At 33.7% G+C, this 18,815-nt stretch overlaps 1 protein-coding gene across 1 annotated transcript in view; it reads left to right on the forward strand.

Moving 5' to 3' along the window:
* Window positions 1-5,618: 5,618 nt before the first annotated feature.
* Window positions 5,619-18,815, forward strand: part of Mipol1 (mirror-image polydactyly 1) — a 178,962-nt gene continuing 165,765 nt past the window's right edge. Inside the window, exons 1-3 of the mRNA XM_051195882.1 lie at window positions 5,619-5,789; window positions 7,292-7,427; window positions 8,667-8,772. Of these exons, the coding sequence (XP_051051839.1) occupies window positions 5,656-5,789; window positions 7,292-7,427; window positions 8,667-8,772 (376 nt within the window). The 5' untranslated portion in view covers window positions 5,619-5,655. The remainder of the gene's footprint in view (window positions 5,790-7,291; window positions 7,428-8,666; window positions 8,773-18,815) is intronic.

Genomic DNA, 18,815 nt, shown 5'->3' on the forward strand with positions numbered 1-18,815 from the left:
CTTTATGTGTCTTGTCTGTTTTCAGCATGTTTCTGTAGCCACTGAGTGATTTATGTTTATTTCCTATTTCTTCTCTTCATTTCTTACCATTCCTAGATAACTTTGGTGCATTCAAAAGTGACATGTTCAGCATCTTTTACCCTTTGATTACTTCTTCTCGAAATTTCATAACTTTTTTCTAGACTTTCCCTATCCTGGTCTCTGTCCAAAACTGTTACTCATTTTAGAAGATTTTTATTGCAACATAATACAAGAAATACCTGTTTTGCTAAAATTATTACCCCCCATTGGAGGCTGGATCTTAAAACTAAAACCCTTTGAGCTATTATTGAAATAAAATTTATCTTGTTATTTAGAAGCCTTTTAAAGAGAGGTTTAATTGTGTTGTTTTAGCTGGCCTAAAGCTTGATAAGACCAGACTGGCCTTGAATCTGTGGCATTCTCTTGCCTCCTTTCTAATGTGCTAGGGTTACAGGAATGTGCTAACACATCTTGCTCCTATTTCTGTGTTCATATTTGTCTGTCTGTCTGTCTGTCTGTCTGTCTGTCTGTCTGTCTCTGTCTATCTATCTATCTATCTATCTATCTATCTATCTATCTATCTATCTCTATCTCTCTCTCTCTTGTTGGCAGGTCTTGATAGTGAGTGGTTGTTGTCTATCTTTCCTACCAGCTCTTTCCAAAGGTCAACAGTGAATCTTAATGTTCTCTGTCTTACCTTGTCTGGAAAATGTCTTTAGGCCCTGAGGACTGGCCTTATTTGAAAGGTATGTCTAAGCCGGGATGCCTGATTTATCTCTTGCCTGACCCTTGGCACAGTTTCCTGCTGCACATATGGTAACTAACACTTGTACTACAAGCTTTGCTATAGGACACTACTTCCCCTAACCCAGCATTATGATAGGAACATGCCACTCCAGGATTCCCAATCCTATATATTTTCTATACTCTGGAATAAGGTTGAGCTGATTAACTAAGGTTATCTCCGAAGAGCTTTTTCCATCATGTTCACAGCCATTTGAACCCTGTTCCTTGCTTTGGCTTGCTCCTCTCTTACAAACCAGTGGAAAATCCTGAGGAAGAAGCAGAGCCACACTATTTATTGAGAGATCAATCTCTCAATCAATCTACCTAGATATATCTTTATCTATCTGTAGATACCTACATATCTTTATAGATATGTATCTATAGATATCTGTAGCTATCTAGGTATGTATAGATACAGAGATTCAGAAATATATATATATATATATATATATATATATAGAGAGAGAGAGAGAGAGAGAGAGAGAAATTATACTACAGTCACATTATTTCCCCTTTTCCTCCCTCCAAATCCTTCTCCCACCACCTTGCTCTGTTGTTACATATGCATGTTATGTATGTATGCATGCATGTATGTGTTCATAAATACATAAATGAAAACTACTCAGTCTGTGTAACACTACACATATGTGTAAGTCTACGTGGCTGATCATTTGGTTTTGGTTAACCAATTGGTGTGATCTTCACCAGGAAATACTATATCTCCTACTCCCTGCATTCCTTAGTTGCCTTTAGAATGTTGTGTAGGATGAAGGCCTCTTAGGCTTTCCCCACCCACTTTATCAGGTAATTGTTATCTTTGTTCAGCTCATGCTTAGGCAGTCATATTGGGAGTAATGGGATACTTGACTGGTATCACTTCTGACATTTCTAGAAGATGCAACTTCACAGTGAATTCCCTATTCCTCTGGTTCTTAAAATACTTGCCCCTCTGACACAATGATCCCTGGAGACTAATTTTCTTAAGGTTTTTGTATTCTTACTATCTATAAACTTTATGGTTGTCAGACTAACCATTTGTCAATTCATTTATTTGCACACTTTTTTCATTTTTGGATCAAATACCTTTGTAAAGTCTTCCTAGAGAATGAATCTTTAGTATGCCTATATCTTACATATCATCATTTGTATATCTATTGCCTGGTCCTTGTTCCAAATCATTATATCAGTTTCTCATCCTACTTGTACTAGAGTCCTTCATAGAAGTGCCTGTTCTTCTCTTATATTTGTTTCCCTAGTGCACTGCTACAGGGTATATTATACTATGTGATTTCCAAAAATGAGTATCAAGATGCTGAATAAGTAATAGAATTTAAAAGTTCAAATTTTCCATATAATGGTTGAATACTTATATAGGATAATGTAGTAAAGAAGAACATTCAAAAACCTTTCTAGTATTTAGCATTAATTTCATGAAATAGTATTTGCCAAACTGATTTAAAAAAATAAAACGCAGACAGGCAGGTGGGAAGAATTTATAAATCAGCCTTGTTTACTCTGAAGCAAAATTAAATTCTCAATAAAAGAGTATAGATAGTTTGATTTGCAGAGCAGACTCCAAATGTCAGATGAACAGTTCAAATTAGGAATTTAAAAGGTTTTTATGACTGAACAAAATTAGAAATAGAGCTAAATCACACAGTATAGGTTCCTTATATATATATTAAATGTTTCGAATATTAACTTTTTAGGGTGTATGATTTTCTTTTTCATTTCTAATTTCTTCTTTTTTGGTATAATGGATTCGTTTAATTTAAATTAGAAACTATCTTAATTTACATATCAATCCCAATTCCTGCACCCTCTCATCCCCCCTGTACCTCCCCATGAACCCCCATCCTATTCCCTTTCTGTTCCCCAGGGAGGGTTATGCCTTCCATGGGGACTCTTCAAAGTCTGTCACATCATTTGGAGCAGGGCCCAGGACCTCCCGCATATGTCTAGGCTGAGGGAGTATCCCTCTATGTATACTAGGGATAAATTCTGATTCACTACCAGAGGCCCCACAGACTTCCCAGTCCTCCATACTAATGTCACATTCAGGGAATCTGGGTTGGTCCTATGCTGGTTTCCAAGCTATTTGACCAGAGTCCATGAGCTCCCCTTTGTTCAGGTTAGCAGTTTTTGTGGATTTCTCCAGCCTGGTCTGGCCCCCTTTACTCATCACTCCTCCCTGTCTGCAACTGGATTCGAGGAGTTCGCTTAGTGTTTGGCTGTGGGTAATTTGGCACTAGGGAAATGTCCAGAGATCTACAAGGATGGCCCCAACTAAGAATCTAAGCAATAGTGGAAAGGCTATCTTAAATGCCCTTCACCAATAATAAGATTGATGACTACCTTATATGCCATCCTAGAGCCTTCATCCTGTAGCTGATGGAAGCAGAAGCAGACACCCACAGCTAAACACTGAGGGTGTTTTTTCAGATTGGGGCATATTGTTAATTACTCTGAAGCCCTGGCAGGCTTGAAATTTACTGTGTAGCAGTCCTCCTGCCATGGCCTCTAGCTATTAACATTTTAAAACATTTTAGACTTAAAATCAATGGGTCTCAGAACTCAGAAAGCTGGCTGGCTGCTTTTCCAGATTTCCAAGTTCTGATTCCCAGCATCTACATGGTGCCTCATAACTCCCAACTTCCAGTTGCACTGGGTCCGATGTCCTCTTCTGACTTTTATGGGCACCATACCAGTGGAATACAGACATAGAAACAGACAAAAACACTGTCACACATAAAATAAAAGTTTTAAAAGAATTAAAAAGAAGTGTCAGAAATGTATGCACTTATTTTACTATTTCTTCAAAAAATATTGTAACTATTAAGATCTGTGAGAAAACAAAATTTTCCCTTACTTGGAAGCTTCTATATCTGTTCTAAAAGTTTGGAATGGAGGACAGTCACAGTGAAATACTGGTGATTAATGAAGAATTCAAGGGGTCTTATAATTTGATGTATTAAACCAGCAGAATGTTATAAATGTAATGGCAAATAGCAACATAGCTATCAAAGATGGGGTTTAAAAAAATGAAACAACTACAACAAAAGCAGAACATTATGAATAAAACTTTGCATGGAGAAAGATGCTAAATTAGATCTAGAAATATATGAGCAGATAAGTGGAACACGCTGTAGATAGTGGTATAATTGGTCTTAAAAGACCAGAATTTAGGACTCTAACATGGTTGGTATATTATTGTTATAGGAATCTGGGGCCTTTCTAACCTCGTTTGTCCTGGCTTATCCTGCTCCTTTTACAGTGTCTTTGTTCTCATAAACAGGAGAATAGCATAGACTCTAGAAGTATTTTTTAGTGAAATGTCTCTGAAGGCAGTTTTTATTTCTTAATGATTTTAGTAACTGTAAATACTTTCCATTTGAGTTACTTACAGAGATTTATATTCATGTTGTAAAGCATAATCTACTACTGATAAAATGTTTCTTTAGTGTCCCTAGAATGCTCTCATTTAGAGCTTGATAATTCCATTTTTACTTCAGGTATTCTAGGAAAACATAATGGTGAATGAGCACATAAAGCAAACCATGACAGAGTTTGCACAGCTCAAAAAACAGCCACTGATCTTTAAATATAATATTTCAGGATAATATTACATTGAAATGCCATGGTTATTTCATAGTATGCAGTTATCATACAACATTTCTCTCTTCTAATTCACTTTCTCAACAAACAGAAATCAAAATAATTTACCAGAAGTAAGCGATTTGTGATATAGCTTCCATTTACCAAAATGAGTAATATGTGGACTTGAAGTTTTATTATCCAAAGTTAATACAAATAAAAGATTTAATGAAGCTTTGTGAGAGTTACTTCCTTTTTGTATACTCTTTTCTTTTATCTTAATATTTTGTCTCAAAAGGATTTTATGTTGGCAGATTTCCTATTGTATCACAAAGACTACTTTTTAAGGCTGAAGAATTATTGCTTTTGGAGTTAATGAAGTACATGTTACAACCAGTAGTTATGCTTTTTAATCTTAGTAATAACAGAGTTGATTTTGTATATATGATTTCCTCTGAAATTTTAGTATGTCATTAAATATAGTTTATCTCTTTAAAATAAATGTTTCTTAGTGCATGCAACTTAAATCATTTTTGTGATATAATTAAGCACACAAAGTATATTTTATAATATATTGTATATACTTGATGACATTAATGTTAAAAGTATTCTTATATCCATTTTAATATTTTGATGATGTTACTGAAACAAATCATATTTATTGGTATTTAAGATACTTAGTTAAGTATGTGATATTTTATTTACATTTTATAAACAGGAAATGTCTTGAATAATTTGTATGGCAGTATATACTCATTAAGGTTGTAATGTTCCCCCAGGCAGTCTGATCCATAGTTCCATTGATTCGTAATAGTCATATCCTTATTGCTTGCTATTTTGAGAATAGTGGTCCTCGAAGCTGATGTACTCATTTAGGCAATGTAAAAATATAGGACCCTGCTCCCAGAGCCTTTTATTCAGTTAGATAGGTATAGCCTGCTCTGTTAATGTTGCTGTAAAGAGCCTGATTTGTAAGCTATTACTCTAAACAGCTTTTGTTCGGGAAGTGAAAATGTGGATGACAAATACTGGTCTTCACATACTTAATCAATGATAGTAGAGTAAGACTAGTAACTGTGGTAAATAGCTATGAGGATGTCTTCATAAGAATGTTCATTTGATTCAACAATTTTCATATGTGGTGATATACTTTTATGTATCATATACTTTTGTTTTTGTACAGATACAGCCATTTGTCTTGTACAATAGGGTTCAGTAGGAAGTGAGAGTGCATCAGCAGATGAGCAGCTGAATATGAATTCTGAGCAAAACATGAATCAATCAGATAATGAAGTCACATCTGAGCACTTTGAACTACCAGGAAGGAACTCCAAGAATTTACAGGCCATTGGTGCTTATCCAGATGAAGAGCCATCTACAAAGTGCAGGTATGTGTTGGTTTCAGTATTTAATCTAAAAAGTAAGAATAGGAATAATGTTTCTTCTTTAATACATTGTCCCTAGTCTTCATTTTGGTGCAAAGAAATTAAATGTTTCAGTAACATAAAGACAATTTCAGGACCCTGCAAAGGCTTCCTATTACTTCCATGATATTGATATAATGTGTCTAGATAGCTGAGAATAACAGCACAAAATGAGCTTAAAGAATGCAGTGAAGTTTGATTCTTCCTCAATATTATCTATGACTTCATTATGGGTATAAAGGATATTTGTGAAATTGATATAAGATTCACTAAAGCTCAAACCTTCTCAAAGATGTTTTTTTTACATAGTTCTCTGTTCTTTGTTTGGGATAATTGGAATACTCTACCTACCTTTTGCCTTTTTTCTGTAACATTAAGTCTTCCAGTGTGAAGAAATTTGAGTCTAATACCTGTGCTTATCATCAATGGGATTGTGCTACTTTGATAACTAATCATGTATAGTAAAGATAACATTAGATTTTAAAATGATAGCATAATAGTGTTTTCATATTTCCTAGAGTACTAATTTAAAATTGTTTTTGGGCTAGGTGGTGGTGGCACATAACTTTAATTCCAGCACTTGGGAGGCAGAGGCAAGTGGAAAAGCCAAACCCTCTCCCCCAAAAGAATAGTGGGACTGCTATTCTGTTCTAAATTACTGAGTAAGATATATTCATTGATATCAATACACAGTAAAATCAATAAATGATTTGGTGTTCTTCCTTAGTGTCAGATTCTTACTGAAATACAATTTGGGATGATTTTAAAGTATAGAGTCAAGGATGATGGAATAATGGATAAACATTATTATAATCATGTAAGAAAGATAAATGGTACAGCTTACATTCCTGCCATGAGATCTTAGTATAATTCAGTATGAGAACTCATTGACTGTCCCAGGACTCAGTGCCTTTCATCCATTAATGTTTACATACTAAAATCATAACACCAGAAAACAATGCATTTTGTTCTCATCTCTTCGTTATACTACCTGCTTATATATTGATATCATTGTCAACTGTCTTGTGGAATATATTTACAGTTAAGTATTTGGGGGAATAGATATTAATTTTAATGTCTTCCATTTAATAATTAAAATATGATATGATACTGTTTTGATAAAATTTGGGAGAAGGTTGTTTCCATTTTCAGGAAAGCAAAATTTATGCTGATTCTAACTAAAACTATAAATCAAAACATTTATAGCTTCTAAAACCTGAACCCTTTTGTAAGTACACTTTACCAGAGTCTCTTTGGGATCACTATGTGCTTTCTACAAACATAATTTTCCCAACTGAAAAATTGGTATATCTGTAAGTTGATATATTTAATGTTTATAGCCATTACACGTTAACTTCATAAAAAGTTTAAGTTTAAATATCTTTACACATTTAGTTGTTAATAATAAATTTATGTCATTTGTGAAGTCCTGTATATAAATTATTTAATAATTTTCTTTATTATAGCATTATGGAATGTGAAAAGAATGATATGAAGTATGAATCTGTGACTTCTTGTCAAGTTACCACAGACTTAAATAAAGAGACATCAGTAGCCTATCTTCAAAAAGAACTGGAAATTCTCAGAACCAGCAATAAAAAGGTATAGAAATATAAAAAGTCTAATTGCTGTAAACAATGTATTAGATGTTGATTATTTCAATTTTCTCTGCTGTCCACTATTAGTCAGTTTTATTTTGTGTTTTAATGCCTCAACAGTAGGTTTATGTTATCTTGCCATCCAGGTATGGTTCAGTTAAGTGTTTGGCTAAGAAAATAACCTTTTTTTTTTTTTTGGTTTCTGTAATATCACCCATTTTTCATAAAGCTCTGATAATTTTTTTTTTGCTGTAAAGAAAATATTCAAATTCACTGTAGTAAAACTTGGCTTCATCATTATGGAATGTTGTTTACATTATCAGCAATTTCCATGCTATTTTGTTAATTTTTCTTCATTTTTATTAGTATTTATGTATTCTTTCACTTCAGTAATATATGTAACCAGATGTCAATTGCAAATTATGTTATGTCTTGTATCCTGTTATACTATTATTTGCATCCAGCTCAATGTACATATCATGTTTTGTTTCCTCTGGTTCTTCCTTAACATTCCTCTGGTCTGCCAGCAATATTATTAAATAGTGTTCATTTTCTATTGGTTCTTTTGAAAGTTCTATTTAGTTTTCTGATTATAATATTTTCATTGTTTGACCTAATCAAACTGAAGTATGAATGCTGTTTCTGGAAGGAAACAACATAGGGGATAAAAAGGGAAGAATGGAAAAAAAATAAAGGGAAATATTCTGTATGAGCATGAGATATTTTCCATACTTTGAATTAGTAGTTATGACATGTCATTTTGAATCAGATATGCAAATTTAAATGAAATATGAGAAAGTAGTCATAGTCAGATTTTTATCAGATATTAAGATATTATAGTCCTAATGGATTTTTTTTGAAAATATTAGAATTACTAAGAGAAGCACAAACTTGCTGCCCATTATTTTAGGATCAGCAGAGCCCTTTCGAATCCTTTAAGATAAAGGAATGAATGAGCAGCTTCTGTAGTAGGTAGTTTTAGTAGCACTGTTGTTCCTGTTTTATGTCTATATGCACACACACACACATATGTGTGTAAAAATTATTCCATTTTTGTATAATTTCAGGTAGTTACTACTTAGAGAGTATACTGAAAGGTTAATTTTTTTCTGAGAGTCAGTGTATTTAAGCGGTTAAATCTAATATTATATAAGAATTTAACAGCAACAAAATCTTCTTTTGGAATTTATTATATATGGAAGACATTCATCGGATAAGAATGATTTTTTTTAATTTGTTTTAGCTACAAGAAAAATTGACTAAAGAAGATAAAGAAAAGAGAAAATTAAAGCTTAAGTTGGAGCTCCACGAGAAAGCAGCAGAGGCTGGAATTGCTGAAAGGACCGCAGGTAGGAGAAGAGTGTTCACACTAAGCTAGAAGGTGATTGTAGGATGTGTGCTGGTGGATACTAGCTCATTGCCTTGTTTGCCAAAGGAGAAGCTTTTTTTTTTCCCTTTTGGCTGCTTAGAAAATAGGTGGCTTTAACATCCTGGTACTGGTATTAGTGAGGGCTTTACCTGTATTCACACTGATTTGGGCATTAAATGCATTGTTAACACCATGTCAATCCAATCACAAAAAGGTTGTTTGTTTTGTTGGAAGGGCCTGAACAAACAAGGGGAAATAATGATTACCAGTGCCTCCACCTTTCAACCAGCAGTTCAAATACCACTTATTGTTTTAGCTCTTGGAGAGGAAATACTTCTCCTTTGTATTAAGATAGTTCTCTATTCATTACCAATGGAAACCTACATTCAATTAAAAAAATACCTGTTTTATGCAGTTAATAGGTTAACATCTGATAATGTAGATGATGACAGAGGTAATGTTTTCCTTGAGGTTGCTACATTTTAATGTTGTACATGACCACCTTAGGTTTTGGAAACTGTCTTACTCATACACAGGTCTTTGCCTGAAGAAAATTTTAAAACATATTTATATGTTAGAAATATGGTCACTGGATTCTGGTCTGTGATCTCCATCTATGTAGTTATTGTAGCTTGTTTTCTTGCACTGTTTTCCTGTGTTAGGAAAAGTGAAAATTTATAAAATGATGGATAAACATTCAGAAGTATTTTAGAGGTTCCTTTTTTGACAATTTCATATCTTATGAAATTATTTAATGATTAATTTTAGATTATAACTACATCTTCTGAACTGCTTAACTTGGTTACATATATAAAAGAATAGGAGAATTTTAGATCAGAGAGATGATTAATATAGTTTATTTTCAAAATTTTATTGATGATGGTAATTCTAAATAAAAACTCCTGTGTGATGTGATTAAGATGAATGCAAATAAATAATCTAATTGAATACTTGATGGCAACTTTTCTTTAGTGACAAGTAACCATAAACTTTTTGTTTCTTTTTGAAAGGGAAATATAAGAATATATTTAAGGAAAATTAGTAATACATTAAAATGAATAATACAAGTTAGAATTTTTGGGAAGTTTCTTGAATTTTTATAAAAACCATACACACACACACACACACACACACACACACACACACACATATACTAATTGCTTATATATACATACTAATTGATAAGACAGTATGTAAGATTTATTTTGAAATATGTGCATAATTTACTTTGTATGTACTGTAGAAATAATTGAATATTTGGGGGGGTATCATGACATGGTAATGATTTAATGTAACTTAGCCTATCTCTTGAAGAAACTCATTGAGCAGTAAAAGTTGCTATTTAACTTTTGAATAATACAGTTCAGTATGTCGTTCAAATATTTATGTATTATATATTTAAGAATTCTTGATTGAACAATTTGAATAATACATACAAAAATGGAAGGAATTTAATTGTTCTTATTAGTCATGTATTTTTAATTCATAAAAGAATATTGTTTTAAATGTCTTATTTCCACCTAACCAATGAAAATGACAGGGTTGTATAGTTTCTCAGAAGCATAGCAATGGACTCGAGATTAAAAAAGAAAGGCAAAACATTTCATTGATTTGAAACTCTAAAAACTTCTGTCGCTGTTTCATTCTTGAAATTTTCATCATTTCTAAATAGATGAAATGTTTTAATAAACTCACATTCTACCTTGTATGTATGAATTGCATTCAAAAGCAAAACACTAGAAAATAAAAGCAATTACATCAGCAGAGTAATAGAAAGAGAAGCAATGCAGGACTCTGATTACATGTTAGTGATGCTTCGTATCGTGTAACATAAAAGAACCAATAATCCATGTAAGTATAGATGTTTGTTTTTATTACTGTATATCATATGTTTATTTCAAAATGTGTATTTGGTGAAGTATAATATGAGTATACATGCATCTTATAATGTTTGTAAGCAAACTATTAATGTTTATGAAACAGCTTCCACAAAAAGGTAAATACTGGCTGAACACCGAGATAAATACTAGAAATAATAAATATGATGCAAAAAATTGTAGTTTTAAAATTTGTTAATATGAGGCAAATTATCCTCCTACTCTACATTTTCTTAGAGTATATAAAATATACAAATTTGTAATAATGTTTTTATTGTGTTAGTTCTGATTATAAGAATATTAACAAATCTAATGAGGAAATTATTAGATAAATTTTGATTATTCATGTTGTGAGATGTGATACAATAATTATGAGTTTTCTGAGAAATATTTGTTGATATGCAAAAATCATACCTCAAAATTAAGTAAAAGTAGTAAAAATATAGCATTTGTAACATCATTGTGTTAAAATAAGCAGTCTTTATGCATATGTATTGAATGAAAGACAAATTTTGTTGGTCTTTAAGTGAAGCTTGGTTGGGATTCCTCAGGACACTAGTAAAAAGTCAGATGTGGGTCATCTGACTGTGACACTAGTGCTAGGGAGATGAAGAGAGGGAGATCCCAGAACTCACTGCTCAGCTAGTCTTATGAATCCATTAAGCTTCAGGTTCAGTGAATGGCCCTGTCTTTAAGAAAATGAGAACTAGAGCAAAAGTGGAAAACACTCGACAGAGCTTCTGGACTTTACCTACCCACAGCCCCCATTAATGATTTACTATGAATAAACTTTAAGGGAAATACACAGAAAATTACATCAGAAAATTGGGACACAAGGGATTGGATTTAAGAAAAATTGTTAATGACATGTATATATTCCATAGCATTTTAGTAAATTATGAATCCAAAATAAGAGAAATGAAGTAGAAAAGTTTTGGGTTTGTATGACTAAATAAACCTTCATGTTACGAGTAGGTTTTTCCGCCTGCCTGGTCCCAGAGCCACACCAGCTCCAAATAACACACAGAGACACTGTATAGAGATAATGCTGTTGGCCAGTTACTAGAATTACTTATCGCCTAGCTCTGTCTTAAATATTAACTCATTTCTATTAATCTAAGTATTTCCACGTGGTCTTATCTTACCATGGAGAAGGTTGAGAGTTGTTCTCCCTCAAGTCTTCACATGTTGAATCTCTCTCTATCTATCCCGAATCTTCCTTTTCTCCTAGTCCTGCCTATCTTACTTTCCTATTGGCCAACAGTGCTTTATTCATTAACCAATGAGAGAAACATCTCCCATCACCTTCATGTATGTTGTCATTTAGCTTCCTTTGTTTCACTGTTCATTTTTACTTAAAAATATGAATGTTATCGTTCTACATGTCTGTGAGCATTTGAAGCTCAGTTATGACAACTGTCACAAGAAATCCGTTTGCCCTTTACTTGTCCCACCTTTTAAAGAGTGTCATTGTCATCATAGTCATTGATATTTTCCTAAATCCTAAAATGCTTTTTAGAAACAATGCAAGCTTCATTACATATCAAAGAACTGTATCTTGAGGTATCATTATGAACTAGGTACTGACTGTCTATCAGAAAAAAAAATAAAGATTTGAACTGTCAAGCATTTCCTTTTTGGCTTGCAAGAACTTTTCAACCACAACACTTTGTACACATACTGGTTGTGAAGTGCTCAGACTTTGAATGCATACTTTTTACTCCTGTGTTTTTCTCACATATATAATGATAGTCTCACTCAGCACTGGTTAAAATCTGTTGGAGTTGGCTTTTATTTTTAGGCTAATGCTTGTGAAGTTTAACTCATAGAAGGTCTAAATAATTGTTACCACGTTGTTTTCTGGAGCTCTTCCTCAATTGGACTCCATTAAAATGCTTATAACAGATTTGTAGAGGCGTAAGTATTTGCCAAATCTAGTAACAGGAAATGGCTCTGTGTTTATACCTACTTTGTTTTACAAAGAGTTTATTTGTATTTATTTTAAATCATTTCCCCTGATTTTCAGGCTTAAACTTTTAAAACCTGAGAAAGTTTGTTAATATATATAAGAAACTGAGTTTGGCCCCCTACCAGCTCCAACACTCAGGAGAGCAGGCCCTGTACCTTGCCTAAACAACAAAATCAGCAGAGGTGTGGGAGAGCTGTTCTTACTACTCCTCTGTCATGCAGTATTGGGGGTGAGGGAAAAGATGCCCTCTCCTTGAAACTAGCCCATCAATGCCTATTTTTTCTTATTTTACATATTGATCCCAGTTCCCTCTTCCTCCCTCCCTTCCATGTTCCTAGACCACCCTCCCATGCACCCCCACTCCACAGGGAGGGTGATGCCTTCCAGGAGGGATCATCAAAATCTGTCAAGTCATTTGGAGTAGGGACTAGGCCCTCCCCGCTGCCTCTAGGCTAAGGAAATATCTCTCCATGGGGAATGTGCTCCCAATGTCCTTTTGTGCACCAGGGATACATCCTGCATTCACTGTGAGAGGTCCCTTAGACTGCCCAGGCCTTATAACTGAGACCCACACTCAGTGGGTCTGAGTCGGTTCAATGCTGGTTTTCCAGCTATCAGTCTGGGGGTTCATGAGCTCCCCTTGTTCAGGTCAGCTGTCTCTGTGGGTTTCTGTAACCTGGTCTTGACCCCATTTTCTTATCACTCCTACCTCTCTGCAATTTAGGCAGGTGAAAGAGCTGGCTCTGAGGTCATAAAAGCAGGAGAGCTGTTACTGCCCTTTATCAGCTGTAGCACTCAGGAGAATGCCCCCTACACCTTCCTCACTTGAGCAACACAGTAGTGCTGGCCCTTAAGGTGTATATGTAGGAGAACCTATCCTGTGGATATGAAAACAGTAGAAATGGCCCTGTCCCTTGTTCATTGCTGCAAGGGATGAACTAGCCAGAGCAATGCTGCAGAACTCACCCTGGTGGTGGAGACCGGAGAGCTGGCAGGCTGACCAACCCTGCAAACTGCCCAGGTTCAGAACCAGGATTATGTTGGCCCACCCCAACAGCCACCCTGTCTGTGATCTCCTGAAGCATAGAGAGGTGTGATCACTCCTTTGGACTCAGGGCTACAGGATCTCCAGGACATAGGGCATCAACAGGATGTCCAGGAAGAATCCCAGTGAGGGACCAGAGTAGATGGGGTAGCAGAGATCAGGGACCTTAAACCAGACCAGGGATTCTTTGGAATGAACCCCTGCATGTAAAAATGTATGGATAAAGGGTTTATTGTGTGACTCATTGTATCAAACTACAGTTTCTATAATGAGATTTTGCCTTCCTTTCTTTTCTCTTAAATTTCATTTTGTTTTATGGCAGGGGGATGGGTACATGATGAAAAGACACAAAGAAATAAAAAGGAAGTTAAAAAAAAAAAAACAAAACAAAACTAGGTTTGGTGGTACACACTTGTGTTCTTAACATTAGGAGGATCTCAGTTCAAAGCTAGCCTGAACTATATAAACCTGCCTCGGTGGGGGTAGGTGGGGGGGATGACTTCTACAAGAAAAGAAAATAAAGGAGAAACATACAATAATGAGATTTCACTTAGCTTTAGAGGAACCTCCCCATATGTTTAGCCTAAGGAATGTTTGTTTCATTGTTCCTATTGAGGACTTACTCTTTTTAACTTATTTAAATTACACACATGTGTTAATATTATTTGAAAACATCATTGATGACTTGCAAATATTAGGGTTTATTTTAAAGCAAAGTAGCTGAAACATCAATCAACTATACTTTTGAAGTATCTCTTTTCAACTAAAATTAAAGTGGCTAACTCCTAACATTTTAAAGATTGCTTTAATTCAGTTGAGGATAATAGTAAAACATACTATTATGATCCTTGATTGCATCACTAATTTTTTTTTATGTTAGTGATGTTTTTAACTTTTAAAACCATTTGTTCAATTAAATCTTTTCTCTATTCTAAACTTTCTGTGGCAATGCCTTATTGTCTCTTTTGTAATATTATTATTATAATACAGATACTGTGAAATTTTTATATAACAGTATTTTCAGTACTATTTTATAATGTTAAAATACTGATATTTCTTAAAAAGCCTTATTTTTTATTTCTTAAAAGCTCACATTAGAATCTGTGCTGTATGTGTTGGTTATTTCTCTTTCTTGAATGTCATCCATTAAAGATTAGCTGTGGAAGGTTAAAGCATGGAGAGATTATGAATGACAGAACAACTCCTGTAGAATAATAATCAGTTTTTGGTATTTAATGCTGTTTGACTTTTGCAGACACATTTCTTATTAACCTTTGGTACAAAGAGAAATCCAGGTTCCTGATATCTCATGGAGAAGATGAATTCAAGATCCTCTTCCAATTAAACTGAAATAAAGACAATATTGGATTTTAGCCAAATGATCTCCTTAGTTTTTAAGCCTTGTGTTTATAAGTCTATCATCTATCTGTCTGTCTGTCTATCTATCTTACTATATTTTAACATATACTTTAACAGTTATATATGTCTCCAACTTATTCAAATTGAAAATGTAATCACTTACAGTGCCCTTTCTCTTTTAATACAGATTATTTTATGATCAGCTCATTTAAATTATTTCACATATGAAGGTAGTTCATTCTTACTGTAGTGGAGAATGTAAATTTGCTTTTCTGGAGAGCATAGGAGTTTTGTTGTGATTGTTAAGAGGATGAAAACATAGTCCTTGCATCTTACAACCTCAGGTATTCTATCCAGTCACAATATAAATGCTTAAAATATAGATTACATATCCACATATGTGAAGACTCCCAGCTTGGTAATGTGGAAAAATAAAAAATAAAAAGTCAGAAAATACTGACTTTTTTCTCTGGAATTCACATAAATGTGGAAAGAGTAAACCAACTTCACAACAGATTTTCATTAACCTCCACACACTAACAAACCCTACATACACATAAACATAATGGGCACACACATAATAGTAATAGTAATAATAATAATAATAATAATAATAAATATTTTTAATTCATAAAATGTTAGAAAATCAGGTCCACTGTGAGAAAATTGTAATAGTCTGTTCCGCAAAAGCAGTTCAGTATTGTGATGCTACCACGAGAGGCATCAGGCTGCCTGGAGTGGGTTTGCTTACTTGTTTCTGGCCTGAGGAAATCACTACTTTAAAGTTTTTGACAAACAGTGTATGCTAAGGAAGGTAAATTATATATGTAAAACAAATCATATCCATGGTTAGGAATGATCATGTGGTCATTTCATGAAACAGTTGTCACATTTGACATTGTGTCTCCCAAAAGTTGTTAACCCTCATGTAAATCTGCAACAGAAGATATTCAGAGAATTGGCGATTTGTTTATAAATACTTAGCTTTTACAAAATATTCTCTACACATTATGTGTTGTTACTTTGGATTTGGGGATGCTGATTGTCTTCTGTGGCATTGTTGTGAGAAATTCTGATTTCTCTCTTCATTCAGCCTGTTGTGTTTAAATAGCCACCACACAGATGTCATGAACAGATACTTCTCTCTGAGAAATATCAATCTTTCAAATTATATTACTTAGATAATAATGATTCACTGTTTAAACTAGAATATTTTCCAATACACTGTCTCTTTTCTACTATGTTTTAAACATGGTTTGAAAACTGTAGACTACAGGTTTGTCAATGAACTTGAGTTCTGCTAAGAAAATATGTACTCTGCTTTGACTCAATAAACTCATACTTAGTATGGTTCAGCTTCTTCATATTTACTCTTGCCCATATTAGAAAACAATTAGCTTACTAAACAAATTTGAGTATTTTGTAGTGGTGGGTGAGGGTGATCCTCTCTGAATCTTCCTCATTTGTGTAAGAATTATAGGATATTTGATAACCATGTTTAAAAATGGAGATATCCAAATATTATTGTAAACACCCAATGATTTGTTTTACCTACAATATAAGTATTTTACTTAGTTGGCTTACATAGTAGCTAATAATATTTGTTAATGTAATTTAACTGCTGTGAACCTTTACTGAACAAATATTGAAATTTATTCAAGTCAAAGAAAGAATCTCTAATGACTTTTGTTAAAGCTTCTATTTAATAGTTAAGGAGAAAAGTTTGTATGACATACGAGATGCAATTAACAGTAGATTTTACATTTAATAAAAAGAAAGAAGCATGCGTATTTGCTTTATTCATTCCATCATAATTTGCATTTGAGCTGTGGGTGTTTAATGAGCAAATTCCAACTAAAATGCTATATTGATTTTCTAGTGAACTTTGTAATAGTCATCTACCTTGGAAAAGCTCAGTGTTTACAATTAAGTTTTCTTTACTAAAAATATTTGAGAGTTGCATATTGATCCTTTAAAAGTGCAGAATTCTACAAAGAATTGGGTGATTATAAACTCCTAAATCCATATATAACTTAAAAGGCATTTTTAAGTGACCACTCAATAATGCCTTAATTTTGAATACATTTCTTATTAATATATTACCAGTTTTAATTTTTAAAAATTTTATTTGTATGTGTGTATCCCCTCCATTTATGTCTGTGCAGTGTGTGTGTGTGTGTGTGTGTGTGTGTGTGTGTGTGTGTGTTTAGCCTCTCAGAGGCTAGAAGGGAACATCAGATTTGTGGAACTGGAGTTCAGGTCAGTCTGAACCACCTGATGTGGAAATAAGCCTTAGTCCTCTGAAAAAAAAAAAAAAAAAAAAAAACAGAAAACACTGTTAACAGATGAGCCATCTCTCTAGTTCCATAACCAGATTTTGAATGTGGCATGTGTATGTGTTTGAAGCATTTTAAATTTAACATTCAAATATCTACATGTTAATCTTCAAATAAAGATGTAGTTACTTGGATTTAAAATAGCCTCATAAACTTAAACCTAATTCTGTTTATCATATAGGACCAAATAAGCATTTTTAGCTTTATTCATGGAGATTGGTGGACATTCTTTTTCCTTTCATCATGTACCACCATATGTAATATGAAGTGCAGCATGCTGTAAATGAGCTATCTATGTTGTTGGCTTATACAGGGAAACATGAGTTCAAGTCCAACTTGAGATATGTAGAAATACATTCTCTAAATAAATAACTTATATTTCATAGCAAATCTGGTCATACTTTATTTATATAAATAAGAAAGTTTTCAGTAGGAAATTTGTTGTCATTTAAAATGTAATCAGTATTTTATTTTGTATACTACAAGCATTCCATAGTATTTAGGGTGATATACTATATGTGTGCTGATTTGTAATTTCATCAGCATGTTACATCCTGTCTGGATTATATATTGCAAGTCGTTTATAATGGAGAAAATTAGAATAGAATGGTGCTTTGTATGAACTGTCTCATCATGGTATATTGCTTGCAATGATCTGTGCATAAGTTTTCCTTTTACTTCTATTATTTTGCCTTATATTGAAAAGAAGTGGATATATGTATGTATGTATATGTATATATATACATATATATATTCAAATTCAAATAAAAATCTGAGTGTTTTTCCATGCACAAATATATATGCACTATATGTATGCCTATAAGCCACTATGTGGGTGTTGGGAACCAAACCCAGGTCCTTTGCAAGAGCAATAAGCTGGTGATCCTTTTCTCTATGTCTAAAATCCATATATGAGTGAGTACATACCATATTCTTTTTGTGACTGGGTTAGCTCACTCAGGATGGTTTCTTCAAGTTCCATCCATTTGCCTATGAATTTCAAGATTCCATTGTTTTTAATATTTTTTCCTGCTGAGTAGTATTCCATTGTGTAAATGTACCACATCCTCTTTATCCATTCTTCAGTAGCCAGAGAAGCTAGAATACAAGGAGGACCCTAAAAGAATCATAACAGGTACTCCACAGAAAGGGACCAGATCTCCTGAGCATATTGGGAATGGCGGAGGGAGGCAGTGAGTGGAGAGGGAGTTAGGAGAAAGAGAAGGGAAGAAGAGGAGGGGAGAGGAGAACATGAGGGACCAGGAAGATTGAATCGGGAGGCAAAAAGGCAAGAGCAAGAAAGGAGATACTGTAATAGAGGAATCCATTATAGATTTGAAGAGAAAACTGACACTAGAGAAATGTCCAGAGACCTACAAGGGTGACCCCAACTAACAATCTGAGAAACAGCTACCTTAAATACCCTTCCCTGATAAT

This window comes from Phodopus roborovskii, unplaced genomic scaffold (genome assembly GCF_943737965.1).
Source record: "Phodopus roborovskii unplaced genomic scaffold, PHOROB, whole genome shotgun sequence".
NCBI classification, from domain to species: domain Eukaryota; kingdom Metazoa; phylum Chordata; class Mammalia; order Rodentia; family Cricetidae; genus Phodopus; species Phodopus roborovskii.